The sequence below is a fragment of the Nerophis lumbriciformis genome, linkage group LG05 (genome assembly GCF_033978685.3).
Source record: "Nerophis lumbriciformis linkage group LG05, RoL_Nlum_v2.1, whole genome shotgun sequence".
NCBI classification, from domain to species: domain Eukaryota; kingdom Metazoa; phylum Chordata; class Actinopteri; order Syngnathiformes; family Syngnathidae; genus Nerophis; species Nerophis lumbriciformis.
In genome coordinates this window covers 22043876-22071837 of record NC_084552.2, presented here as the reverse complement: position 1 = coordinate 22071837, position 27962 = coordinate 22043876, and the positions used below count along the sequence as shown (strand labels likewise).

Sequence of the window (27962 nt, the reverse complement as noted above, 5' to 3'; positions counted from 1 at the left end):
ATTATTTTTTACTCAATATGACACTAATGTTCTTAGAATCCTGAGATAATGTGAAAAAAAAAGCACGTTTGTAGTAAAACTCACAAAGATACAATAATACAGGCATTTTTAGACATATTGCATGTTTGGTTTAGAAGTTATGTTTGAATAACTGAGACTCTGAGACAATTTATTAGCTATTGGATATTACAATATTTCATGGAGTTATGTTTGAATAACTGTCATATTTAGTATGAAAGTTATACTATCATATTGAGTAAAAAAAAAAAATGTTCTGCTTGCAAACCTTACAAAAGCACATGTTTCTATAGTAAAACTCAAAGATACTTTCATACAGGCATTATTAGACTTATTGCATGTTTGGTTTTGGAGTTATGTTTGAATAACATTCATATTTAGTATGCAATTTATACTGTCATATTGAGTAAAAAAACTAATTTTTGTGTTTGCAAACCTTAAAAAAGCTCATGTTTAGAGTAAAACTTACAAAAATACATTAATTGAGGCATTATTAAACATTTTGCATGTTTGAATAATTTTACTCAGTTATTTCAGGCATTATTAGACATTTTGCATGTTTGAAATAATGTATCTTTGTGAGTTGTACTCGAAACATATGCCTTTGTAAGGCTTGCAAACACAAAAATTAGTTTTTACTCAATATGACAGTAATGTTCTTAGAATCCTGAGATAATGTGAAAAAAAGCACGTTTCTAGTAAAACTCACAAAGATACAATAATACAGGCATTATTACACATATTGCATGTTTGGTTTTGGAGATATGTTTGAATAACTGAGACTCTGAGACAATTTATTAGCTATTGGATATTACAATATTTCATGGAGTTATGTTTGAATAACTGTCATATTTAGTATGAAAGTTATACTGTCATATTGGGTAAAAAATGTTTTTTTCTGCTTGCAAACCTTACAAAAGCACATGTTTCTATAGTAAAACTCAAAGATACATTCATACAGGCATTATTAGACTTATTGCATGTTTGGTTTTGGAGTTATGTTTGAATAACTGTCATATTTAGTATGCGATATATACTGTCATATTGAGTAAAAAAACACATTTTTGTGTTTGCAAACCTTACAAAAGCTCATGTTTAGAGTAAAACTTACAAAGATACATTAATTGAGGCATTATTAAACATTTTGCATGTTTGAATAATTTTATTCAATTATTTCAGGCATTATTAGACATTTTGCATGTTTGAAATAATGTATCTTTGTGAGTTGTACTCGAAACATATGCCTTTGTAAGGTTTGCAAACACAAAAATTAGTTTTTACTTACTTTTGGTTTAGAAGTTATGTTTGAATAACTGAGACTCTGAGACAATTTATTAGCTATTGGATTTTACAATATTTCATGGAGTTATGTTTGAATAACTGTCATATTTAGTATGAAAGTTATACTGTCATATTGAGTAAAAAAAATTTCTGCTTGCAAACCTTACAAAAGCACATGTTTCTATAGTAAAACGGAAATATATATTCATACAGGCATTATTAGACTTATTGCATGTTTGGTTTTGGAGTTATGTTTGAATAACGGCGTGGCGAAGTTGGTAGAGTGGCCGTGCCAGCAATCGGAGGGTTGCTGGTTACTGGGGTTCAATCCCCACCTTCTACCTTCCTAGTCACGTCCGTTGTGTCCTTGGGCAAGACACTTCACCCCTTGCTCCTGATGGCTGCTGGTTAGCGCCTTGCATGGCAGCTCCCGCCATCAGTGTGTGTGAATGGGTGAATGTGGAAATACTGTCAAAGCGCTTTGAGTACCTTGAAGGTAGAAAAGCGCTATACAAGTATAACCCATTTATTTATTTATCATTTATTATATTTAGTATGCAATTTATACTGTCATATTGAGTAAAAAAACTAATTTTTGTGTTTGCAAACCTTACAAAAGCTCATGTTTCTAGTAAAACTTACAAATATACATTATTCCAGGCATTATTAGACATTTTGCATGTTTGAAATAATGTATCTTTGTGAGTTTTACTAGAAACATATGCTTTTGTAAGGTTTGCAAACACAAAAAAACGTTGTTTTTTTTTACTCAACATGACAGTAATGTTCTTAGAATCCTGAGATAATGCGGGGGAAAAACACATATGTTGCTAGTAAAACTCACAAAGACACAATAATACAGGCATTATAAGATATATTGCATGTTTGGTTTAGGAGTTATGTTTGAATAACTGAGACAATTTATTAGCTATTGGATATTACAATATTTTATGGAACTATTTGATTGAATCATATTCCTACCTTTTTTGGAGGGGCCACACATCAATCACAGTGAAATAAATAAATCAAAGCAAGAGTGAAAGACAAGCTCACCATGTGTGTCCTCAGAGAAGATCCTTCTCCTGCCGGTCCACGGACGTGTCCTCACGCAAACCAGCCTCGGAGCGTCTGCCGGCCTGCAGAGGAAGAAGAAGAGGAGGAGGAGGAGGAGGAGGAGGAGGAGGAGGAAGAGCTGGGGGACGTGAGGGGGGGTTTCTCGGGGCAAAATAACGGGGACCTGTTGGGAGGTGGTCTCCGTGCACATAACAAGAGAACCGCGCCAAAGGACGCACACGTGGTCCCTGCAGGAGTCCAATAGGTTTGTGCATTTATTTACATATGCATACATCATATCCAATTGGTTTCTGCGTTCATTTTTGGTGTGGTAAAAGTACTGAAACTATACGCTTAAGTTTGTTTTACAATTTTTTTACAATGATATTTATATAATTAGTCGTGCTAATATATTCTGACATTTAACTAACAATACTGTCTTGTTCTGGAGCATTAAGGTGCATGGACTATTATTCAACATTTGTGTATATCATATTGTATACCTTAGCGTATGTTTATTATTTTATGTTTTCCCAGTTGTCATCTGTTGCTAGGAATTTTCGCAATATTTTGGCCTTATTGCATTTATTTTGGACAGTTTCACTATGGCTGCAGGATTGTTTACATACAAACCCCGTTTCCATATGAGTTGGGAAATTGTGTTAGATGTAAATATAAACGGAATACAATGATTTGCAAATCCTTTTCAACCCATATTCAATTGAATGCACTACAAAGACAAGATATTTTAATGTTCAAACTCATAAACTTTTTTTTTTTTTGCAAATAATAATTAACTTAGAATTTCACGGCCGCAACACGTGCCAAACAAGTTGGGAAAGGGCATGTTCACCACTGTCTTACATGGCCTTTCCTTTTAACAACACTCAGTAAACGTTTGGGAACTGAGGAAACACATTTTTTAAGCTTCTCAGGTGGAATTCTTTCCCATTCTTGCTTGATGTACAGCTTAAGTTGTTCAACAGTTCACATTTTCAATGGGAGACAGGTCTGGACTACAGGCAGGCCAGTCTAGTACCCGCACTCTTTGACTTTGAAGCCATTTTGATGTAACACGTGGCTTGGCATTGTCTTGCTGAAATAAGCAGGGGCGTCCATGGTAACGTTGCTTGGATGGCAACATATGTTGCTCCAAAACCTGTATGTACCTTTCAGCATTAATGGCACCTTCACAGATGTGTAAGTTACCCATGTCTTGGGCACTAATACACCCCCATACCATCACAGATGCTGGCTTTTCAACTTTGCGCCTATAACAATCCGGATGGTTCTTTTCCTCTTTGGTCCGGAGGACACGACGTCCACAGTTTCCAAAAATAATTTGAAATGTGGACTCGTCAGACCACAGAACACTTTTCCACTTTGTATCAAGCCATCTTAGATGAGCTCAGGCCCAGCGAAGACGACGGCGTTTCTGGGTGTTGTTGATAAACGGTTTTCCCCTTGCATAGGAGTTTTAACTTGCACTTACAGATGTAGCAACCAACTGTAGTTACTGACAGTGGGTTTCTGAAGTGTTCCTGAGCCCATGTGGTGATATCCTTTACACTCTGATGTCGCTTGTTAATGCAGTACAGCCTGAGGGATCGAAGATCACGGGCTTAGCTGCTTACGTGCAGTGATTTCTCCAGATTCTCTGAACCCTTTGATGATATTACGGACCGTAGATGGTGAAATCCCTAAATTCCTTGAGAAATTGGTTGAGAAAGGTTTTTCTTAAACTGTTCAACAACAAAAAACCGCATTTGTTGACAAAGTGGTGACCCTCGCCCCATCCTTGTTTGTGAATGACTGAGCATTTCATGGAATCTACTTTTATACCCAATCATGGCACCCACCTGTTCCCAATTTGCCTGCACACCTGCGGGATGTTCCAAATAAGTGTTTGATGAGCATTCCTCAACTTTATCAGTCTTTTTTTGCCACCTTTCCCAACTTCTTTGTCACCTGTTGCTGGCATCAAATTCTAAAGTTAATGATTATTCGCAAAAATAAATATGTTTATCAGTTTGAACATCTAACATGTTGTCTTTGTAGCATATTCAACTGAATATGGGTTGAAAAGGATTTGCAAATCATTGTATTCCGTTTATATTTACATCTAACACAATTTCCCAACTCATATGGAAACGGGGTTTGTAATTAAATATAGTATAAATGCAAAAAAGCATTATTTATAATTGTGTATTAGTTGTTTTTTTAAGAAACATTTCTGCATAAATACAACAATAAAGATCAAAAAGTTGTTTTACTCTTTATTTGGTATAAATAAAAGTTAAAGCACGTTTATTATGCACAATACGTCTCTTCTTGTTTGCTCCACTTATGCGCCAATTATCCCTGAGTGGAATTGCGAGCTAATTGGCGCGCAGGATGGTTGTCAGATGTGAAGCAAAGCTGATGCAGATGGAAATGCAAGGTGGAAGGTTGGATGGGAAGACTTGATTGGCGAGGAGGGAAAGTTTCCCAGAGAAAGCCATAAAACTGATGGATGGCTCCCCTGGAGGAATGTTTCCCCAGGTGTGCTCCACACATGCTTTGCTTGGACGCCGGACAAGTGCAATGAAGCAAATGAAGCAAATTGGGGGGCGGAATTGTCGTCAAAGTGCACTTTTGGCTACGCAAACAATCACAATTCAAGAGGGGTTTTTTTGCGTGCAGGGAAGGAAGTGAAGGTCAATCCGTGCAAGTCCTTCAAGCTTTGTTGGACGCAAGGAACGCCTTGCTCGTGCCAAACTATATTTGTCATCTTTAACAAAAAAAATCTTTTGAGAGATGAAAGGACACCTGCTTGTTTTGAGTTTGCACTTATTTGAGTCAAACACACAAGTGTAAATTCTAAAAATAAACAATTTAGCTTTGTGGTTGAGGTAACAAATATGTGACGTCATAGGGGAATTTGTATTATTAAAATGGCAATCGAAAAAAGTGAAAATTAATTTTGCACTTTGGTGCTGTAAAGTCGTTCTTTTACTTAGATTATTTAAAAAACAATGCATGAGAAAATGTCATTAACTGAACTAAAATGCAAGACGCATGTTTAATCATCACAACACATGCAATGCTTCAGTTAACAAACCTAATGTTTTAAATAAGTCACAAATAATACAAACTTTTGACTGATGAACCTCACAAATATTCCAAATAAGCTCCAGTACCTGCAAGTATGGCTTGTAGTTCGGCCTTGTGGCGCCCTCTTGTGGCTGCCCAGAGGAAAAAAAAAAAAAATGCAGTTATTTCAATTCATCAAAGTTGTACTTCTATACTGTTCTTTATGCATTTACTTTGTATTTACAATTTTTTTTTAAACATATTTTAAATAAATCTGCTAAATAATGTATAAATAAAATGCACTAATATTAAATATGGTAGCTTCTAAAGTATAGCTCACCTGAATGATTGCGGTCATTGTTCTGGCCAGGTTTTGGGGTGGGAAAATTGAGAAAAAGTCTTTATTTAAAATGTCAAAACTGTACATATTGCATTTCTGGGTACACATTTTATACATGTGTGAAAAAGCTGCACCACTTCACTTTTTAGACAGTAAATCTCGGTATTAACGTGTAAAAAAAACAAAACAAAAAAAAAAAACAGCAGAAATAGCTGAGCGAAGACATCATCCTCCCAAACGCTAATCAAGCGTGACCGCTGGCGCGGCCAGGAGGCCTCAGGGGGCGGAGCCTGTCGGAAAGACATGTCCAGATGTGATTGCAACACTGCTCTGCTGTTGTGCGGGTCAAAGTTCGCCAGCGTCGTGCGTCTTGGCGCTCGCCACCTCCTCCGTGCCTCCTTTGGTCCCCGGGTCTCCCTTCCACACCTCCGTGAGACATTCTTCACCAGAGAAGACAAACAATGAGCGGCGGCGAACACCACCGGACCGTTTGAGCCGTGTCCCAACCTCTTTCGGACGCTCCCAGGACGTGACTCCCACACAGGAAGTCTTCTAGCTTGTGGTCCTGATGGTGGAAGTACCAGTCCTCCACCACCTCCTCGTACTGCTCCAACATGGTTTCACACTGCAACGCACACAGGTTCACGTAACATTAACCCGTTCTGCGCTTCTACTTCTAAACGTCTACCTGCTTTTTCATATCAGTCACTTCCGCGGAGGGCTCGTCCCACATCTCGTAAGGCAGGCCCAGCTCCACTTTGACCCCCTTGTGGACCAGGTTCTTCAGCGTGGCCATGGTCTGGCTGGAGCCCTGCCGGCATATGATCCAGCAGCATCACGTCCAGTTACACCACATTAACACGCACCTGAGCAGGGTTCATAGCGCAGGGAGAGAGGGTCAGGTGACCTTGGCGTAGCGTAGGCTGCCTGGCCGCTCTGCGTGGACACTGTACTGCAGGATGCCCTCGCATATGTTGTCTATGGCCTCCATTAGGCGTGTTTCCCTGAAAGCAGAGTGGAAGAACGTCTATGTGCAAGTCACTTGACATTTGTGGCGTCCCTATGGGTCGTAAAAGGGTTATACTTAATTGTGTAGCGCTTTTCTACCTTCAAGGTACTCGCTATTTCCACATTCACCCATTCACACTGTTCACTTGCTGAAGTACTCTGTCTAAAGTTGAAATCAACCCTAAATGGCAATGCGGTGGTTGCCAAAAAGTGATTCAATGCAATATTTTTTATATTGCCACATCTCATCTGTGCATCATTTACTAGAATACCTTTAGGAGTATTACATATAGCAACATAAAATACCTACTGTAGTGTTCACTTGTTGAAACACCCTTTAAAAAGCTGAAATCTACCTAAACGACCACATAGTGGTTGCCAAAAAGTGATTAAATGTAATATTTTGATATTGACACATCTTATCTGTGCATGAATGACTAGATTAGCCTAGGAAGTATGGCATATATCATGATAAATTGCAGACTGTACCGTTTACACATTAAAGTACCCTCTATAAAGTTGAAATGAACCCTAAATGGCAATACCGTAGTTGCCAAAAAGTAATTTAATGCAATATTTTGATATTGCCACATCTTGTCTGTGCATGAATGACTAGAATACCATAAGAAGAATGGCATGTATCATGATAAATGACATACTGTACTGTTTACACATTAAAGTACCCTCTCTAAAGTTGAAATATACTCCAAATGGCAATGTAGTGGTTGCCAAAAGTGATTCAATGCATTATTTTGATATTGCCACATCTCATCTGTGCATAATTTACTAGAATACCTTTAGGAGTATTACATATATCAAAATAAAATACCCGCTGTACTGTTCACTTGTTTGAAGTACCCTTTAAAAAGCTGAAATATACTTTAACAACCACTTCGTGGTTGCCAAAAAGTGATTTAACGTATTATTTTGATATTGCCACATCATATGTGTGCATGAATGACTAGATTACCATAAGAAGTATGGCATGTATCATGATAAATTACATACTGTACTGTTTACACATTGAAGTACCCTCTCTAAAGTTGAAATCAACCCCAAATGGCAATGCGGTGGTTGCCAAAAAGTGATTCAATGCAATATTTTTTATATTGCCACATCTCATCTGTGCCTCATTTACTAGAATACCTTTAGGAGTATTACATATATCAACATAAAATACCTACTGTAGTGTTCACTTGTTGAAACACCCTTTAAAAAGCTGAAATCTACCTAAACGACCACTTAGTGGTTGCCAAAAAGTGATTAAACGTAATATTTTGATATTGACACATCTTATCTGTGCATGAATGACCCGATTACCCTAGGAAGTATGGCATATATCATGATAAATTGCAGACTGTACTGTTTACACATTAAAGTACCCTCTATAAAGTTGAAATGAACCCTAAATGGCAATACAGTGGTTGCCAAAAAGTAATTTAATGCAATATTTTGATATTGCCACATCTTGTCTGTGCATGAATGACTAGAATACCATAAGAAGAATGGCATGTATCATGATAAATGACATACTGTACTGTTTAAACATTAAAGTACCCTCTCTAAAGTTGAAATCTACTCCAAATGGCAATGCGTTGGTTGCCAAAAGTGATTCAATGCAATATTTTGATATTGCCACATCTCATCTGTGCATAATTTACTAGATTACCTTTAGGAGTATTACATATATCAAAATAAAATACCTGCTGTACTGTTCACTTGTTTGAAGTACCCTTTAAAAAGCTGAAATCTACTTTAACAACCACTTTGTGGTTGCCAAAAAGTGATTTAACGTATTATTTTGATATTGCCACATCGTATGTGTGCATGAATGACTAGTTACCCAAAGAAGTATGGCATGTATTATGATAAATTACATACTGTACTGTTTACACATTGAAGTACCCTCTCTAAAGTTAAAATCAACCCCAAATGACAATGTGGTGGTTGCCAAAAAGTGATTCAATGCAATATTTCTTATATTGCCACATCTCATCTGTGCATCATTTACTAGAATACCTTTAGGAGTATTACATATAGCAACATAAAATACCTACTGTAGTGTTCACTTACTGAAGTACCCTTTAAAAAGCTGAAATCTACCTAAACGGCCACTTAGTGGTTGCCAAAAAGTGATTAAACTTAATATTTTCATATTAACACATCTTATCTGTGCATGAATGACTAGATTACCCTAGGACAGGGGTCGGCAACCCGCGGCTCTTTAGCGCCGCTCTAGTGGCTCTCTGGAGCTTTTTAAAAAATGTATGAAAAATGGAAAAAGATGAGGGGAAAAAAATTTTTTTTTTGTTTTAATATGGTTTCTGTAGGAGGACAAACATGACACAAGCCTCCCTAATTGTTACAAAGCACACTGTTTATATTAAACATGCTTCACTGATTTGAGTATTTGGCGAGTGCCGTTTTGTCCTACTAATTTTGGCGGTCCTTGAACTCACCGTAGTTAGTTTACATGTATAACTTTCTCCGACTTTCTAGGACGTGTTTTATGCCACTTCTTTTTCTGTCTCCTTTTGTCCACCAAACTTTTAACGTTGTGCATGAAAGGTGAGTTTTGTTGACGTTATTGACTTGTGTGGAGTGCTAATCAGACATATTTGGTCACTGCATGACTGCAAGCTAATCGATGCTAACATGCTATTCAGGCTAGCTATATGCAGAGGTGGGTAGAGTAGCCAGAAATTGTACTCAAGTAAGAGTACTGTTACTTTAGAGATTTATTACTCAAGTAAAAGTAAGGAGTAGTCACCCAAATATTTACTTGAGTAAAAGTAAAAAGTATGTTGTGAAAAAACTACTCAAGTACTGAGTAACTGATGAGTAACATACACACTCATATCATATATATATATATATATATATATATATATATATATATACTGTATATATATATATATATATATATATATATATATATATATATATATATATATATATATGTATGTGTGGGAAAAAAATCACAAGACTATTTCATCTCTACAGGCCTGTTTCATGAGGGGGGGTACCCTCAATCATCAGGAGATTTTAATGGGAGCATTCGCATACCATGGTTTGTATAGGGCACAGAGTGGGTGGGTACAGGCTGGCGTAGGGGCGTGGTGATTGGCTCATGTGTTACCTAGGAGGTGTTTCCGTCTATGGCGGCATGCTGTTACAATTTCGCTGCGCTTGTTGAGGGATGACAGGTCTGGACGGTAAATAATAAACAGTTTCTCTTTCAAGCATAGGTTGCATCTTTTATTACCACTATTGTTAGGTGTGCTGGATGCAAGAATTTGCCATGTTATTGAATATTCAACATTATTGTCTTTGAGGTCCCAAATGTGTTTGCTGAGTTCTGTGGTATTTCGCAGGTTTTTGTTCCTGAAAGAAGCCTTGTGATTGTTCCATCTGGTTTTGAATTCTCCCTCGGTTAATCCTACATATGTGTCGGATGTGTTAATGTCCTTGCGTATTACCTTAGATTGGTAGACAACTGATGTTTGTAAGCACCCCCCGTTGAGAGGGCAATCAGGTTTCTTTCGACAGTTACAGCCTTTGTGGGTTTTGGAGTCGCTCTGTCTGGGGGTCGACGGCTCATTTGCAATTGTTTTGTTGTGGTTTGAGATGATTTGTCGTATATTGTTCATGCAGCTGTAGCTCAATTTAATGTTGTTCTTGTTGAATACTTTTCTTAGGGTGTTGTCTTTGGGAAAGTGTTTGTCAATCAGATTGAGGAATTTGTGTCCAATGTTAGTTGAGACGTTTTTGCTGTATGGGGGGTTGTCCCAGATGATGTCGTTTCGTTTTCTGTTCTTTTTTGGCTGGTTTCCTGGCGTGGGTTCATAGGTGAGGGTGAAATTGTATCCGCTTTCATCAAGGGCTTTTTGGTACGGGGGGGTTGCTTGGTCAAATTCAGCTTTGCTAGATGACAGCATCGATAGCCTTTTATTGATTCCGGTAGAATCAGGTAATACACCAACTTATATTCTAGTCTTCATGAAAGAAAGGAATCTATATGTTAAACATGCATGTATATTCATTAAAACACCTTTAACATGTAAACAAAAACAGCAAAATAAATACATATAAATTATATACTGTATATATCAATGTATGTATATATATATATATATATATATATATATATATATATATATATATATATATACACATACATTGATGTATGTATAATAATATATAATAATAATTAATATAATAATATAATAATGTATGTAATATTGATGTATTACCTGATTCTGATGACTTGCGTTGATTGTAATCAGACAGTAGTGATGATAGCGTCCACGTTTTCAAATGGAGGAGAAGAAAAGTTCCTTCTTTCTGTCTAATACCACATGAAAGTGGTGAGTTTTTGGCATCTTAGTTGTCCAGCTTCTATATTCGTTTTTATACACTTTACAAGAAATATATTGGCGTCAAACTCCGTAGCTTGCTAGCTTGTTTGCGCTGGCTTTCGGAGACTCTTATTTTGAAAGCGCAGGCGCGATGGAGCGGCACTTTTATTGTGAAGACAGGAACGTCCTCATGTGCGGTCAGTTTTTAGGCTTTTGACGGGATGTATGGTTGGAATGAAAAAGTATCTTTTTTCCTTCACACTTTTGATTCATTGATTGGAACTTTTATTATTAGATTGCACAGTACAGTACACATTCCGTACAATTGACCACTAAATGGTAACACCCCCATAAGTTTTTCAACTTGTTTAAGTCAGGTCATGTGACCACCTGGCTCTGTTTGATTGGTCCAACGTCACCAGTGACTGCATCTGATTGGTGGAACGAAGTGAAACGTCACCAGTAAGGCAGGCACTATGAAGGTCTGTCTGACAGACCAAAACAAACAAAGCGTGCATTAACAGATCGATAAAAATTAGTAGCGAGTAGCGAGCTGAATGTAGATAAAAGTAGCGGAGTAAAAGTAGCGTTCCTTCTCTATAAATATACTTAAGTAAAAGTAAAAGTATGTTGCATTAAAACTACTCTTAGAAGTACAATTTATCCCAAAAGTTACTCAAGTAGATGTAACGGAGTAAATGTAGCGCGTTACTACCCACCTCTGGCTATATGTACATATTGCATCATTATGCCTCATTTGTAGCTATATTCGAGGTCATTTAGTTTCCTTTAAGTCCTCTTAATTCAATTTATATTTCAAGACACACTATCTGTATGTAATATGGCTTTTAATTTTTGCGGCTCCAGACAGATTTGTTTTTGTATTTTTGATCCAATATGGCTCTTTCAACATTTTGGGTTGCCGACCCCTGCCCTAGGAAGTATGGCATATATCATGAAAAATTGCAGACTGTACTGTTTACACATTAAAGTACCCTCAATAAAGTTGAAATGAACCCTAAATGGCAATACAGTGGTTGCCAAAAAGTAATTTAATGCAATATTTTCATATTGCCACATCTTGTCTGTGCATGAATGACTAGAATACCATAAGAAGAATGGCATGTATCATGATAAATGACATACTGTACTGTTTACACATTAAAGTACCCTCTCTAAAGTTGAAATCTACTCCAAATGGCAATGCAGTGGTTGCCAAAAGTGATTCAATGCATTATTTTGATATTGCCACATCTCATCTGTGCATAATTTACTAGAATACCTTTAGGAGTATTACATATGTCAAAATAAAATACCTGCTGTACTGTTCACTTGTTTGAAGTACACTGTAAAAAGCTGAAATGTACTTTAACAACCACTTTGTGGTTGCCAAAAAGTGATTTAACGTATTACTTTGATATTGCCACATCTTATGTGTGCATGAATGACTAGATTACCCAAAGAAGTATGGCATGTATCATGAAAAATGACATACTGTACTGTTTACACATTAAAGTACCCTCTCTAAAGTTGAAATCTACTCCAAATGGCAATGCAGTGGTTGCCAAAAGTGATTCAATGCAATATTTAGATATTGCCACATCTCATTTGTGCATAATTTACTAGAATACCTTTCGGAGTATTACATATATCAAAATAAAATACCGACTGTAATGTTCACTTACTGAAGTACCCTTTAAAAAGCTGAAATCTACCTAAAGGACCACTTAGTGGTTGCCAAAAAGTGATTCAACTTAATATTTTGATATTACCACATCTTATCTGTGCATTTATGACTAGATTATCCTAAGAAGTATGGCATGTATCATGATAAATTACATACTGTACTGTTTACACATTGAAGTACCCTCTATAAAGTTGAAGTCAACCCCTAAATGACAACACAGTGGTTGCAAAAAAGTGATTCAGAGTAATATTTTAATATTGATACAGCTTTACTGTGCATGAATGATTAGAATACTGTGAGGAGTATTACATATATCATAATAAATTACATACTGTACTGTTTACACATTGAAGTACCCTCTATAAAGTTGCAATCAACCCTAAATGACAATACAGTGGTCGCAAAAAAGTGATTCAAAGTAATAATTTCATATTTGCACAACTTTAGTGTGCATGAATAATTAGAATAATGTGAGGAGTATTACATATATCATGATAAAGTACATACTGTACTGTTTACATGTTGAGGTACCCTCTATAAAGTGGTCAAAGAGCCTTGGTGCCCAAGAAGCCTATCCTATCGGGCTTGAATGACTTCAAACCGGTTGCCCTGACGTCTCATATCATAAAGGTCCTCAAGAGACTTGTGCTGGATCAGCTGAGACCCCTGGTGGCTCCTACCCTGGATCCTCTACAGTTTGCATATCAGCCCCATGTAGGATTGATTGATTGATTGATTGATTGAAACTTTTATTAGTAGATTGCACAGTGCAGTACATATTCTGTACAATTGACCACTAAATGGTAACACCCGAATAAGTTTTTCAACTTGTTTAAGTCGGGGTCCACTTAAATTGATTCAGTGGATGATGCTGTTATCTACCTGCTGCATCGTGCTCACTCTCACCTGGATGGCGGGAAGGACACTGTGAGGATCATGTTCTTTAATTTCTCCAGTGCCTTTAACACCATTCAGCCAATTCTGATGAGTGACAAGTTGCTCAGTTCATCCATTGTCTCCTGGATCACTGATTACTTGTCTGACAGGCCCCAGTTTGTGCGACTGGGGAGCTCCCTGTCAGATACTGTGGTCAGTGGTGTAGGTGCTCCACAGGGGACCGTCCTGTCTCCTTTCCTGTTCACCCTGTACTCCTCAGACTTCCAGTATAGTTCCAGGTCCTGCCATCTACAGAAATACTCTGATGACTCTGCTGTGGTCGGGTGTATCAGTGAGGGACTGGAATTGGAGTACAGCACACTGATCGCTGACTTTGTGTAGTGGTCTCAGATGAACCATCTGCTCCTCAATGTGGACAGGACCAAGAAGCTGGTCATCTACTTCAAGAAGAGAATGACTCCAGTGGGGCCCATCAAGATACATAGCCGGGAGGTGGCACTAGTGGGGCAGTACAAGTACCTGGGAGTCCAATTGAACAGCAGACTAGACTGGAAGGACAACAGCAAAGCTGTTTACAAGAAGGGCATGAGCAGACTCTTTTTCCTGAGCTAGCTTAGGTCCTTTAATGTGTGCAGCAAGCTGTTGGAGATCTTTTATCAGTTTGTTGTGGCCAGTGCCCTGTACTTTGCAGTGGTTTGTTGGGGGAGCAGCACCAGCAAAAGGAACTTAAACCGGATCGACAAACTGATCCGGAAAGCCAGCCAAACTATTGGCACGCAGTTGGAGGCGTTTGTGTCAGTGAGGGACAGGAGGACACTGGACAAACTGCTGGCCATCATGGACAATCCTGCCCACCCACTCCACCTGACAATTGAGGGACAGCAAAGCTCATACTCCAACAGGCTCCTTCAGCTTCGTTCCCACAGTGTTCGATTCAAGAACTCCTTCATTCCGCACTCCATCCAGCTGTATAATCGCTCGCCATACAGCAACAGATATCTGCCTTTTACCTTACCGCTTCTATGTTGCTACATCTTTTTGTTTATAATGTCTATTTTCTGCTGGATCTACTCTCTATTTTATGCTGCAGCTGTTACATATATTATAATATTGTACACGGTAATTGTTATATATTGTATATATTATATAAACATATAATATATCAGTATATATTATATACTGTATGTAAATACTACATATATGTTATATTTTATATTGCTACTACGGTACATTGTTAGTCTACTTAAAACCTGCATTATCCTGTACTAAAATGTGAAAACTTGACAGGACATGCAAAACTGATCGACTAAATATTAAAGTACAAATACGTTTACTCTTTCAATGTCTAGTCTGTCTATTTGTATTTGTGTTTGACTTTCTCTTCTACTGCTCCCGAATAGCATTATTTTAGTTTTACTGAGATTCAATGTCTGTTTTTGTCAAACTGTCTCTTAAATGTATTCATTTCTTCTGTTACTATTTGTATTAGCTTCTGTGTGTTCTCTCCTGAACAAAATGCAACTGTGTCTTCTGCAAATAATACTAACTTTAAATCCTTTGTAACTTTACAGATATCGCTTTATAAAGATTAAACAATTTTGGTCCCGGGGGTACGCCACAAGATATACCTAGCTCTGTTGATGTATGTTCACCTATCTTCACGTATTTGCTTTCTGTTAGTTAAGTAGCTTCTTACCCAGTTCAGGACTAACCCTCTAATTTCATACCGTTCTAGTTTGTTGATTAAGATATTATGATTAATTGTGTCAAATTATTTTGTTAGATCCATAAATACTCTTTACTCTATTGCATTGGTAATTTCCTCTGTAATTTTAAATTAATGCCACTGATGTTGAAATATTAGCTTGGAATCCATATTGGTTAACCGTGAGTGTTCCACTTTTATTTATGAATTTGTACAATCTGTTACTGAATAATTTTTCAACAATATTTAAAAATTGTGGAAGTAAAGATCTTTTGTTTTGTAAATTGGTGTTTGTCTCCGGTCTTATAAAGCGGTACAACTTTTGCTATTTTCATTTCGTTTGGGAATTTGCGATAGATTGCTGATATACGTGAAAGGTACTGAAATTTCCTCAATAACTTTTTTTTTATGGTTTCCATATCAATCCCATGACAGTCAGTTGAGGTCTTGAATTTGTAATTGTTTTACCATTTTGATTATTTCCTGTTTTGTCACATTCTTAAGGAACATTGAGTTGGGATTTCCGGTAGATGGTAAATGGTCTGTATTTATATAGCGCTTTACAATAATAATGATACCCAGAACGATTTACAATATACATCACATTCACCCATTCACCCACTGATGGCGGAAGCTGCAAACTACAACCTATCAGGAGCAAGGGTGAAGCTGGAATCGAACCTGGAACCCTCCAGTTTCCGGCACTTCCGCTCTACTATCTGTGCCACTGTGTCATTCCAGTCCTCAACTGACTCATCATGTACATCTGGAATCGTTTGTTCCAGATTTGTTCCAATATTTACAAACCAGTTCTTAAAGCGTTCAACTACCATGTTCATATTTTCGTTTTTAATGTTTCCATCTGAGAAGTATTGAGGGTAATCTTTCTTAGCACCATTTTTAATTATACTATTTAGGATACCCCATGTTTTTCTCATGTTTTTGTGATTGTCAAATAATTGACTGTAACATTCTTTCCTACATGTGTGTAGTAGTCTAGTTAGCTTGTTCTTATAGTTTTTGTACTTAATATCTGCCTTTATAGATCTTTGTTTTATAAATGTTCTAAGTAATGTATTTCTTTTTTGTCGCAAGCATTTTTCAATCTCTGTCGTCCATGATTGATTGTTATTTTACTTCCTACTTAATTGTTTCCATGGACAATGTTTGTCATACAGCATCAGGAAAGTAGTAATTCATTTACGTCATTTTAACTACATTTACATTGTGCCAACTTTAGTATCTTAAATCATTCTTAAAGGCAATCATAACTTTCTCTTTGAAATGTCTTTTTGTCATCTTATTGGTATGTACCAATAGGTAAAACAAGTTGGGGTTTGCTTAATAGGGCCTTTTTGAGAGGCTGATTAAAACAAATTCAATTGATGCATTTTGGTGTATGCTGGAGTTTTTTTAATTTTATTTTTTTTAAATGTAGTTATTTTTTCATTTAAAAAATAGATTACTATCATTAGGCTCCTACATAAATAACCGGCTGTGCATTTTCTTGCAATTGGCTCATTCCAGACACATGAATGCGCTGCGGTGTTGCGACGGTCCATCAGCTCCCTGCAGAGCTCGCATCAGCGAGCTAAAAACAGTTTGTTGTCTGGATTGCAATTCTATATTGCAAAAAAGGTTCTACATAATATAGATGTGTGCTGCACGTTCAACAACATCGCACAAAAGTTTGAGAGCATAATAACATGAATGTGCAGTAAATGAGTGTCTCCATGGTGACAGCAGGCCGTACACACAAAAACCTCATTTAAATAGTGCGGTCTACACCACACATGCAGTCTTTGAAGATCACAAGCAACACGCCCACTAATAGTACAGGCTATTTTAATAGTTTGCACACACTGTTTAGCGTGTCGTGTTTGGATCTTAGGCTATGTTTACACTAAGCCGGATAACCCCTTAAACCATGGGTGTCAAACTCTGGCCCGCGGGCAAATTTGGGCCGTGTAATTTCACTTGGCCCTTGAGGCGATATCAAATTAACACTAAAGTTGGCCCGCCGATCCTCCCGGGAGTCTTCCAAACGCCAGCCAGCCAGCCAGCCAAACGAGTGCTGGCCCAGTCACATAACATGCACGGCTTCTGCACACACACACATTAGAATGCAACGCATACTTCATCAACAGCGATACAGGTTACACTGAGGGTAGCCGAATAAAAATCTTTAACACTGTTAGAAATATACGCCACACTGTGAATCCACACCAAACCAGAACCCTTTGCAGCACTAACTCTTCCGGGAAGCTACAAGGTGTGTGTGTGTGGGGGGGAGGTTTGGTGGTAGTGGGGGTGTATTTTGTAGCGTCCCGGAAGAGTTAGTGCTGCAAAGGATTCTGGGTATTTGTTCTGTTGTGTTTATGTTGTGTTACGGTGCGGATGTTCTCCCGAAATGTGTTTGTCATTCTTGTTTGGTGTGGATTCAGTGTGGCGTATATATTTCTAACAGTGTTAAAGTTTTTTATACTGGTACCCTCAGTGTAACCTGTATCGCTGTTGATGAAGTATGCGTTGCATTCGCTCGTGTGTGCGTACAGAAGCCGCACATATCTTGTGAGTGGATCTGAACAATGTTAGAATGGATGAAAAGCGGACGTGACGATAGCTCGTAGAGTACGTTAAAGGTTAATTTGTTCAACCTTGGCCCGCGGCTTTGCTCAGTTTTAAATTTTGGCCCACTCTGTATTTGAGTTTGACACCCCTGCCTTAAACAAATAATTATTTAGCCTAAGCCTCGTTTCAGCTACACTAAATCACTGTTTAAGGTTCCCCTCCTCGGACAACTTTTTACACGGGTAAGTACGCCGTGTATTTCTTGAATCTCCGGCTCTTAGCTTTGTATGGACTCATTGATCGTTTACAAACTGAGTTCAGGGAGGAAGTGACGCCAGAAAGACCGCGCCCCACACAGGAGGTGACATCAGAAAGAACGCGCCACAGCCAGCTTCATAATAAAGCGGTTTCGTAACTCTGAGCTAACCACTGGAAATATGGAGGCAAGTCATCCAGACATGCCCGTGTTTCCCCTTCCGTCTGTGCAGATGCTTGTGGAAATCACACATGAATACCTTAAGAGAAAGCGATTGCAGCTATTTGGGATACAACACTTCTCAGACGGCAAGAGAAGTTTCGAATGTCCAGGTCATCTGTGATTCTACTTACCGAAAAACTTTGTCCATTTGTCGAAGGAGAGTCAACGAGAATGCGGGCTCCCGTGGATGTGATAAAAAAGGTACCGTGTGCTTTGTAGTACCTGGCCGTCGAGGGAAGACTAACTATGGAAAACGGCGAATGGTTTTGGACTGGCAAAGCAGACTATATCAGTTATTGTCTGCCATGTATGTCACAGACTCAACGTCTAGGTCCAGAGTATATAAAGTCACCAAAAACGAATGGACAATGAAGGTGAAGGCAAAAGATTGAGGAGTGTCCTGACCAGATATCTAGATCCCTAGATTGATTGATGTAAAATGTTCTTTATCACATTGTGTACTTTCGTGTCCAATAAAGATTTGATTAATTTATGATGTCTCAGGTGTGAGTCACTACAATAGGGCCCCACAGCACACTGGATTCCAGTTAATTGAAATACCACAACACTGGATATTGTTCAGATAAGTTACATTTAAGAACTTGCACATTTTCCACGCATGCGTACTAAGTCGCGTTGCGCCGGCTGACGGAGGGTGGCAGGGGGTCTTAAACGACCATTGCGTGTGTGTGGACAAGGATAAGGTTAGGTGGGATTTACCCTGGATAACCTTATCCAGCTTAGTGTAGAAGGGGCCTTAGTAGATCAGGCCCTACGTGTGTTATTATGGTGGTGTAGATGTGCACTCCATCATGCTGTTTCTATTAATATGCACCTGGAGATAGGTTGATTGGCAACACTAAATTGGCCCTAAAGTGTGAATGTTGTCCTTATTTATTTACTTACGAGGTGTTGTACTTGATTCTTTTCCTCCGCCTGCCAGTGTCCAGGACTTCTCCCACCTCCAGCACCTCTTTGGAGCGGCCACTTCTCTGCAGGGCTTCTTGGAGCTCCACGGTCAGAAATTTGCACACTGACACAGACAGAGAAGTTATTCTAAATCGACTTTAATAGAAAACTTTCAATATATTTATGGTCACTCCAGCAGGCGGCGGCGACACCGCCACTTAGCGGCTGCTTAGCTAAACGTAAACAACACACCGCTCGTCTTACCTTCACATTTATTCGGCAGTCTGGAGTCTTCGTCGGCTTTCGCAAAAACGTAAAAACAAAACGCAGCCAAAATTATCTGCTTCATTGTCGCCGTAAACGAAAAGAAAGACAAACACTGGGAGACAACTTATTTAATAGCCACATAGGCAGCCCCAGCCAGGAGTAAACTGCGCATGCGCGGTGGAGACGAGCGAGTCAATGCTTGGTGGTGTTGCTCAGTTAAAGCTAATCGATTGAAGAAAACTCGAACTAACAGCTGTGTTTTTTTTGCGTGTTTTTTAACCATAACTATAGGTTTTAATCATTACATTTATTTTGTAACAATGACATTAAAACTATTACATAAAAATATTCGTAATATTTCAAAGGTACAATTACTGAACAATAGCTAATGTAATCATGAATAACAAAACCAGTATCTGTAACTTTACTATTATTACTACATCACCTTTTTTCTTTGATGGTATTGGACAAGCGGTAGAAAAATGGATGGATGAATGGTATTGTTTTGACAATTTTCTCCATAATCTGTGAAGTTGTAATGGCTTTTTAATTGATTTTTTTGTCATCATTTTTAAACATTTAACTTGTTAATTAGTCCATAAGTGTGTTGTTATTGGAAATAAATGCAATATAAACAAATGTGGTAATGGTATAGTTTATTTGTAGGAAGGAGTAGGAAGAAAACAACTGTGTTCAACATGGGTCAGTTGTTTTTGTTTTGATATGGCTTACGTAGGAGGACAAACATGACACAAACCTTCCTAATTGTTAGAAAGCCCACTCTTTTACTGTTTGATCTATCGCGAGCTACGGGTCGATTGGGGAGGGTGTCACTCAATCACGAGGCCTTTAAAAAAAAAAAAACAAGTACACCTGAAAATATTATTTTAATAATATTTGCATGTCTCATGACGCATTATCTATATGTAATATTGAATGCATTTTTGATAGTTGTTTGTGTGCCGTGTTGTTCCAGACCACAGCAAATGTTACCCAGCTTGCAAAGATGATAATAAATCTATTAGAAGAAGACAACCTGCCATTTCCTTTAACATTGACACACACATCTATAACTTTGGTAGTTCTAAGCCAGTAATTTCCAGGAGTAATCTCACCCTCTGAGAATCCTCCATTTTACAGATGTTCTGCAAAGAATAAATATTACATTTCAACATTTCTGTCAATGAAGATTGACATTTTTTTCCAGCAAGGCGTGGTGCCAGGCTCTTGCAAACAAAGCAAATACTTGTGCAAGCAGATATTCTCAAACATGAACAACATCAAATCCAAATACAGCACCCGCCTCACAGATAAGAGCTTATTAACACTTACATCATTTGTTGCTTTCATTATAAGACTTATTCAAGGATTTAAATTTTTTGCGGCCCCTGACAGCTTTGTTTTTTGTATTTTTGGTCCATTATGGCTCTTTGAACATTTTGGGTTGCCGATCCCTGTCCTAATGTAATGCCTTAGGACAGACACGGCAAATGCAGGGGCAGCATAGACTAATAGGTGGAGATCTGACCAAACAATGGGCATTGAAGTCTAACTGGATAAGAGACGAAGTCGTCAAAGACAAACTCAACAGTCTAGTAGCGATCGAGTGAATGTACTGACAATACAATGACCTGGCTGAATGAGAACATCCACATAGGACACCAAACAATGTAAGATACACAGTTTTTAAAATGAGCTATAGAGGTTAACAAAAGGGTTAAGTAATAAAATTAATAGGAAGCAAGGTAGTGGTAGTATAATTTTCCATCAACACGTTGTGCTTCACATTTTGCGGCTTCGCTGTGTTTTAAAAAATGTATTTATTAAAAAAAATATTTTGCGTTTGACTACGGCAGGGGTCACCAACCTTTTTGAAACCAAGAGCTTTGGGTACTGATTAATGCGAAGGGCTACCAGTTTGATACACACTTAAATAAATTGCCAGAAATAGCCAATTTGCTCAATTTACCTTTAACTCTATGTTATTATTAATAATTAATGATATTTATCTTTGTGGAAACACTGATCATCTTAATGATTTCTCACAATAAATATACATAGAAACAGATAAATATCAATATGCAACACTTTATTTTTATATTTTCTCTAAGTGCACATTTTTCAAATTGAACATTTTCAAATGATCACTTCTAAGACAGTCTTGCGAAATCACAATATCCCATTTTAACTAGCTAGCCACTAACATTTTTATAAAAGAGGAGAAAACACGAAAAAAATGAAAATTCAATTTTGAAACATAGTTTATCTTCAATTTCGACTCTTTGAAATTCAAAATTCAACCGATAAAAAGAAGAGAAAAACTAGCTAATTCGAATCTTTTTGAAAAAATTAAAAAAAATTATTTATGGAACATCATTAGTAATTTTTCCTGATTAAGATTAATTTTAGAATTTTGATGACATGTTTTAAATAGGTTAAAATCCAATCTGCACTTTGTTAGAATATACAACAAATTGGACCAAGCTATATTTCTAACAAAGACAAATCATTATTTCTTCTAGATTTTCCGGAACAAATTTTTTTAAAAGACATTCAAAAGACTTTGAAATAAGATTTAAATTTGATTCTACAGATTTTCTAGATTTGCCAGAATAATTTTTTTAAATTTTAATCATAATAAGTTTGAAGAAATATTTCACAAATATTCTTCGTCGAAAAAACAGAATCTAAAATGAAGAATTAAATCAAAATGTATTTATTATTCTTTACAAAAAAAATAAAAATTACTTGAACATTGATTTAAATTGTCAGGAAAGAAGAGGAAGGAATTTAAAAGGTAAAAAGGTGTATGTGTTTAAAAATCCTAAAATCATTTTTAAGGTTGTATTTTTCCTCTAAAATTGTCTTTCTGAAAGTTGTAAGAAGCAAAGTAAAAAAAATTAATGAACTTATTTAAACAAGTGAAGACCAAGTCTTTAAAATATTTTCTTGGATTTTCAAATTCTATTTGAGTTTTGTCTCTCTTAGAATTAAAAATGTCGAGCAAAACGAGACCAGCTTGCTAGTGAATAAATACAATTTAAAAAATAGAGGCAGCTCACTGGTAAGTGCTGCTATTTGAGCTATTTTTAGAACAGGCCAGCGGGCGACTCATCTGGTCCTTACGGGCGACCTGGTGGCCGCGGGCACCGCGTTGGTGACCCCTGGACTACGGCCTATCATTAATGAAAAAATCACATTTACTGTGAGAAAATTCATGTTTTTGGCCTATATTGAAAATTGTATAGCATCAAAATAGCTTAATGAACCTAAAAAACTAATCTAAAGTACTGTGTTGTATTGCCAAGTATAACACTGTAATAAAAAAACAGCACAATTTTACGGTAAAATACCAGCAGCTGTGGTTGCCAGATAATCACCATAAAAATTACAGTTACAATGTATAGGACATTACAGTATGTTAATGTTGAATTAGTTAATTTTACAGTTGATAACTGTTTTTGATTACAGTAAATTACTATAAAAAAATCTGTTGTTAACCTGCATGTTTACAGAAAAACTATAGAATTTACAATAAAATACTGGCAGCTGTAGTTGCCAGGAATTTGCCGTAAAATAAATTAGGGGCCGATTTTAGTGTTGTGAGTCAGCCTATCCCCAGGTGCATGTCTTGGAGGAAGCCAGAGTACTCGGAAGGAACCCATACAGTCACAGAGAGAACATGCAAACCCCACACAGAAAGACCTGGAGCCTGGGAATCAAACCCAGGACCTGTGAGGCACAGGCATTAACCACTGTTTCACCATGCTGCCTCTTCACCAATACAACAATCTGCAAAATGCCTTTGTTTCCGAGTCTTGTGAGCGGTACATGAGGATTTTAACTTGAAAGCATTTGTACAACCTTTCACTGGACAACTCACAACATGGCCTTCCGCAATATGTTCCTTCAAGTGATCTATTAAAAACAAGCTTTAAATACACCATATCTGTTGAATAGCTGCTTGCAACCAGTTCCAACACACTTAAACACACAGCGTGGTTCATTTCGATGCAGTTTGCAAAGAAGCACAGAGACATAACCCCTCAATGTCTGAAACCACTTGCCACAAAAATACAAGAAAACATGTTGTTTGCCAAAAGTTAACTAGGCTAATGCTTCAACAAAAACCACTAAAACAATTAAAGTATGCTGTAAATTTAAATGTAAACTCTGCAAAACCTTTAATTCAGACAGAATAATAATAATAAATAATTTTAGAGTATTTGCATGCTTCTGACATTACAATATTTGCCTGAATGCAGTGTAAACTTTTCATAATTTTCACAGTATTCATGTGTTTTCTAGTAATTTTGGTAATCTCTTTTTTCTTGGTTTGCATGAATCCACTGCATTTACAACTGTGATAAACTATTTTAGATTTTAGTGTGTTTTACTGTTGCAATTAAACAATTGCTTACCGCAGTTTTTAACGGTATTTTTTTTACAGTAGATGATTATCGTCACCGCCATCGAACAAGTTGCAGTATTTTGAGGTGTGTTGTTGTGTTTAAGAATGGTGTGTGAGTCTGTATTACTGTGCAGTATGCCTTATTTTTGTACTAAAGAACAATCTTATTTTCTATTATTATGTTCACTGTAGGGCAGCACGGTGGAACAAGACGGTCCTCGGTTCAATCCCCAGGCTTTGGATCTCTTCTGTGTGGAGTTTGCATGTTCTCCCCGTGACTGCATGTGTTCCCTCCGGGTACTCCGGCTTCCTCCCACCCTCAAAGACATGCACCTGAGGATAAGTTGATTGGCAACACTAAATGGACCCTCGTGTGTGAATGTGAGTGTGGATGTTGTCTATCTGTGTTGGCCCTGCGATGAAGTGGTGACTTGTCCAGGGTGTACCCCGCCTTCCACCTAAGTGCAGCTGGGATATGCTCCAGCAGCCCTCGCGACCCCAAAAGGGACAAGCGGTAGGATGGATGGATGTTCACTGTGTTGGATAAAACAAATGTAAAGGTGACTATATATCATGTCTAAATGGCTTTACTAATGCTATAAACCAAATTAAGAAGGTCGTATCTAGAGATGTCCGACAATATCGGCCTGCCGATATTATCGGCCGATAAATGCTTTAGAATGTGATATCGGAAATTATCGGTATCGTTTTTTTAATTATCGGTATCGGTTTATTTTTATTTTTATTTTATTTTTATTTTTTTATTATATCAACATAAAAAACACAAGATACACTTACAATTAGTGCACCACCCAAAAAACCTCCCTCACACAAAAGGGTTGTTTCTTTCTGTTATTAATATTCTGGTTTCTACATTATATATCAATATATATCAATACAGTCTGCAAGGGATACAGTCCGTAAGCACACATGATTGTGCGTGCTGCTGGTCTACTAATAGTACTAACCTTTAACAGTTAATTTTACTCATTTTCATTCATTACTAGTTTCTATGTAACTGTTTTTATATTGTTTTACTTTATTTTTTTTCAAGAAAATGTTTTTAATTTATTTATCTTATTTTATTTTATTCATATTTTAAAAAAGGACCTTATCTTCACCATACCTGGTTGTCCAAATTAGGCATAATAATGTGTTAATTCCACGACTGTATATATCAGTATCGGTTGATATCGGTATCGGTAATTAAAGAGTTGGACAATATCGGAATATCGGATATCGGCAAAAAGCCATTATCGGACATCACTAGTCGTAACCATGTTTTCTATGAAAATATCAGACTTACGAATAAGAAATTCTAGTTCGCAGAAAGCCACTTATCGTGGTCAGTTCTGGAACCAGTTAACAGCAACAAGCAAGGGACGACTGTAGTATTAGACACAGTGTTTGTCCATTATTGTCGTCTTCTTATATTAAAAGTTGTTTCCTGCCCAATAGTAATTACAGTTTTATACTATTTTAATCATACCAAGCATTCTTTAGTTTAATGTACTGATAAAATGTGGAACATAAAGTCAAAGTTTTGTTGTTTGATATCTTGAATGTTAGGTTATTGATAATCCTTAACTAACCTGCTGGGGGGCTAATTCTATTATATTGGTGTCTGCTTTATCAACACCATGATCATTGGCTTAATATTTGGTGATTAAGATAAGGGCCGTTAAGAAAAGGGTTGCTTTGCTTTCTCATGTCTCAGCTGCAGCACACGGCATCGAAACGGACACCGGAAAGTCTCGGCCTGTGTTGACTGGAAGGTAGAGAGCAAAACAGATAGTAGAGAAGATGCAATGTTAACACCAGCTCCTGTGTGAAGAGGGATTAAGCCAGCACAGACTTTAATTAGAACAGCAGAAGCAGCAGTAAGTGATATGCACACACACACACACACACACACACACCCACCCACACACACACACACACACACACACACACACACACACACACACACACACACACACACACACACACACACACACACACACACACACACACATGCACACACTCTTGTATTTGTTAACTTCTTGAGACCTATGGAAAATGCCTACCTCTTTAGGACCACCCTTTCTAGATATATAAAGATTTGTATTTACAACGTTAATAATATATACATACTATGCGAATATGAAAAAGGTAAACTTTTGTTTTTTGTTTGTTTGTAATCGTTTTTTGATCTTCATTATTTACTTCAAGTTATTACAGTATGTCTCTATATACATATTTTATTGTTTTTATAAATTTTGGCCAAAGGGGGCGCATTTCAATTTCTTACACACACTTGTTATTACAAATGTTAGCCAGAGGGGGAGCACTTCAAATTTTTGGGACCACCCTAATTTTTGATAGATTTCACCACCAGGGGTGCAAATGAGACATTCTCTATTAGATGCATTGGTTTTCCGTATTGGGACCATGATTTCGGTCCTCATATGAACAGTACTTTTCCTTGTTGATGTCTCAAGAAGGGTAGAAATACAAGAACACACACACACACACCCACACACACACACACATGCACACACTCTTGTATTTGTTACCTTCTTGAGACCTACGGAAAATGCCTACCTCTTTAGGACCACCCTTTCTAGATATATAAATATTTGTATTTACAACATTAATAATATATACATACTATGCAAATATGAAAAAGGTAAACTTTTAGTTGTTTTTTTTGTTTTGGTTTGTTTGTAATTGTTTTTTAATCTTCATTATTTACTTGAAGTTATTACAGCATGTCTCTATATGCATATTTTATTGTTTTTATAAATTTTGGCCAAAGGGGGCGCATTTCAATTTCTTACACACACTTGTTATTACATATCTTAGCCAGAGGGGGAGCACTTCAAATTTTTGGGACCACCCTAATTTTGATAGATTTCACCACTAGGGGTGCAAATGAGACATTGTCTATTAGATGCAATGGTTTTCCGTATTGGGACCATGATTTCGGTCCCAACTTGTTCACCGGTCCTCATATGGAAGGTACTTTTCCTTGTTGATGTCTCAAGAAGGGTAGAAATACAAGAACACACTCACACACACACACACACACACACACACACACACACACACACACACACACACACACACACACACACACACACTCCTGAAAAGTCAGCTTTTGGTGTTCACACACAGGTAAGTGTTGTGTGACTGAAACTAAAGTGTTTCTTAAGTAAGTGTGGCTTCCTTCTGCTGTAATATGTCACCAGGTGTATAGTTACTGCATATTTCATGTGTGTGTGTGTGTGTAGACAGGTAAAATTACACTGCAGCGTAACCATGCACATGGACGCAAACATCCCAGAGCCTGCTCGCCACGCACAGATAAAAAACAGGCGTTCACTCGCACCTTGGTTTCAGCATTGTTGCTGTGATGCAGGTGGAGATGACTCTTAGCGTACCAAAGAAGAAGACAGTGTTGCTCCAAAGACCAGAAGAGGATGAGCAAAACGTTCTGTCTTTGTGAGCAAAGCACGCCCTGATCCTGGACCACCTGGCAACATTACACCTAAAAGGTAAAGGGCACATCATTGTGATCATGTGTGTTTATAGCTACAGTATAAAGCACGTCATGCAGCACTTCCTGTATTGGTGTTTCGCATTTATTGATACGACTGATCCATTTATGGTCTAGTACAGGGGTCACCAACCTTTTTGAAACCAAAAGCTACTTCTTGGGTACTGATTAATGCGAAGAGTTACCAGTTTGATACACACTTAAATAAATTGCCAGAAATAGCCAATTTGCTCAATTTACCTTTAACTCTATGTTATTATTAATAATTAATGATATTTATCTTTGTGGAAACACTGATCATCTTAATGATTTCTCACAATAAATATATATAGAAACGGATAAATATCAATATGCAACACTTTATTTTTA

General features: G+C 37.3%; 2 protein-coding genes across 2 annotated transcripts in view; both read right to left on the bottom strand.

Annotated features, from left to right (window-relative positions):
* The window catches only part of ntn5 (netrin 5), a 56285-nt gene extending 53886 nt beyond the window's left edge, over positions 1-2399 (bottom strand). The window contains exon 1 of the mRNA XM_061961104.1: positions 2353-2399. The gene's annotated coding sequence lies outside the window, so the exon portion shown is untranslated. The remainder of the gene's footprint in view (positions 1-2352) is intronic.
* Positions 2400-5811: 3412 nt separating this feature from the next.
* cnpy4 (canopy FGF signaling regulator 4) lies at positions 5812-19808 on the bottom strand. Its single transcript, XM_061961105.1, has 6 exons — positions 19642-19808; positions 19375-19501; positions 6672-6768; positions 6453-6575; positions 6272-6389; positions 5812-6204 (listed from the first exon to the last, which is right to left on the bottom strand). Exons 1-6 carry the CDS (start codon positions 19724-19726, stop codon positions 6110-6112), a joined length of 645 nt encoding a protein of 214 aa, XP_061817089.1. The 5' UTR covers positions 19727-19808; the 3' UTR covers positions 5812-6109.
* Between the last annotated feature and the right edge of the window lie 8154 nt (positions 19809-27962).

Excerpts from the sequence above, each read along its gene's own strand:
- cnpy4 (XM_061961105.1), bottom strand. The coding sequence starts at position 19,726 with ATGAAGCAGATAATTTTGGCTGCGTTTTGTTTTTACGTTTTTGCGAAA. Across the intron at positions 6,769-19,374 it reads AGAATCAAGTACAACACCTC|GGAAACACGCCTAATGGAGG; the intron begins GTAAGTAAATAA and ends CTCTGCTTTCAG. Across the intron at positions 6,390-6,452 it reads TGACTGATATGAAAAAGCAG|TGTGAAACCATGTTGGAGCA; the intron begins GTAGACGTTTAG and ends TGTGCGTTGCAG.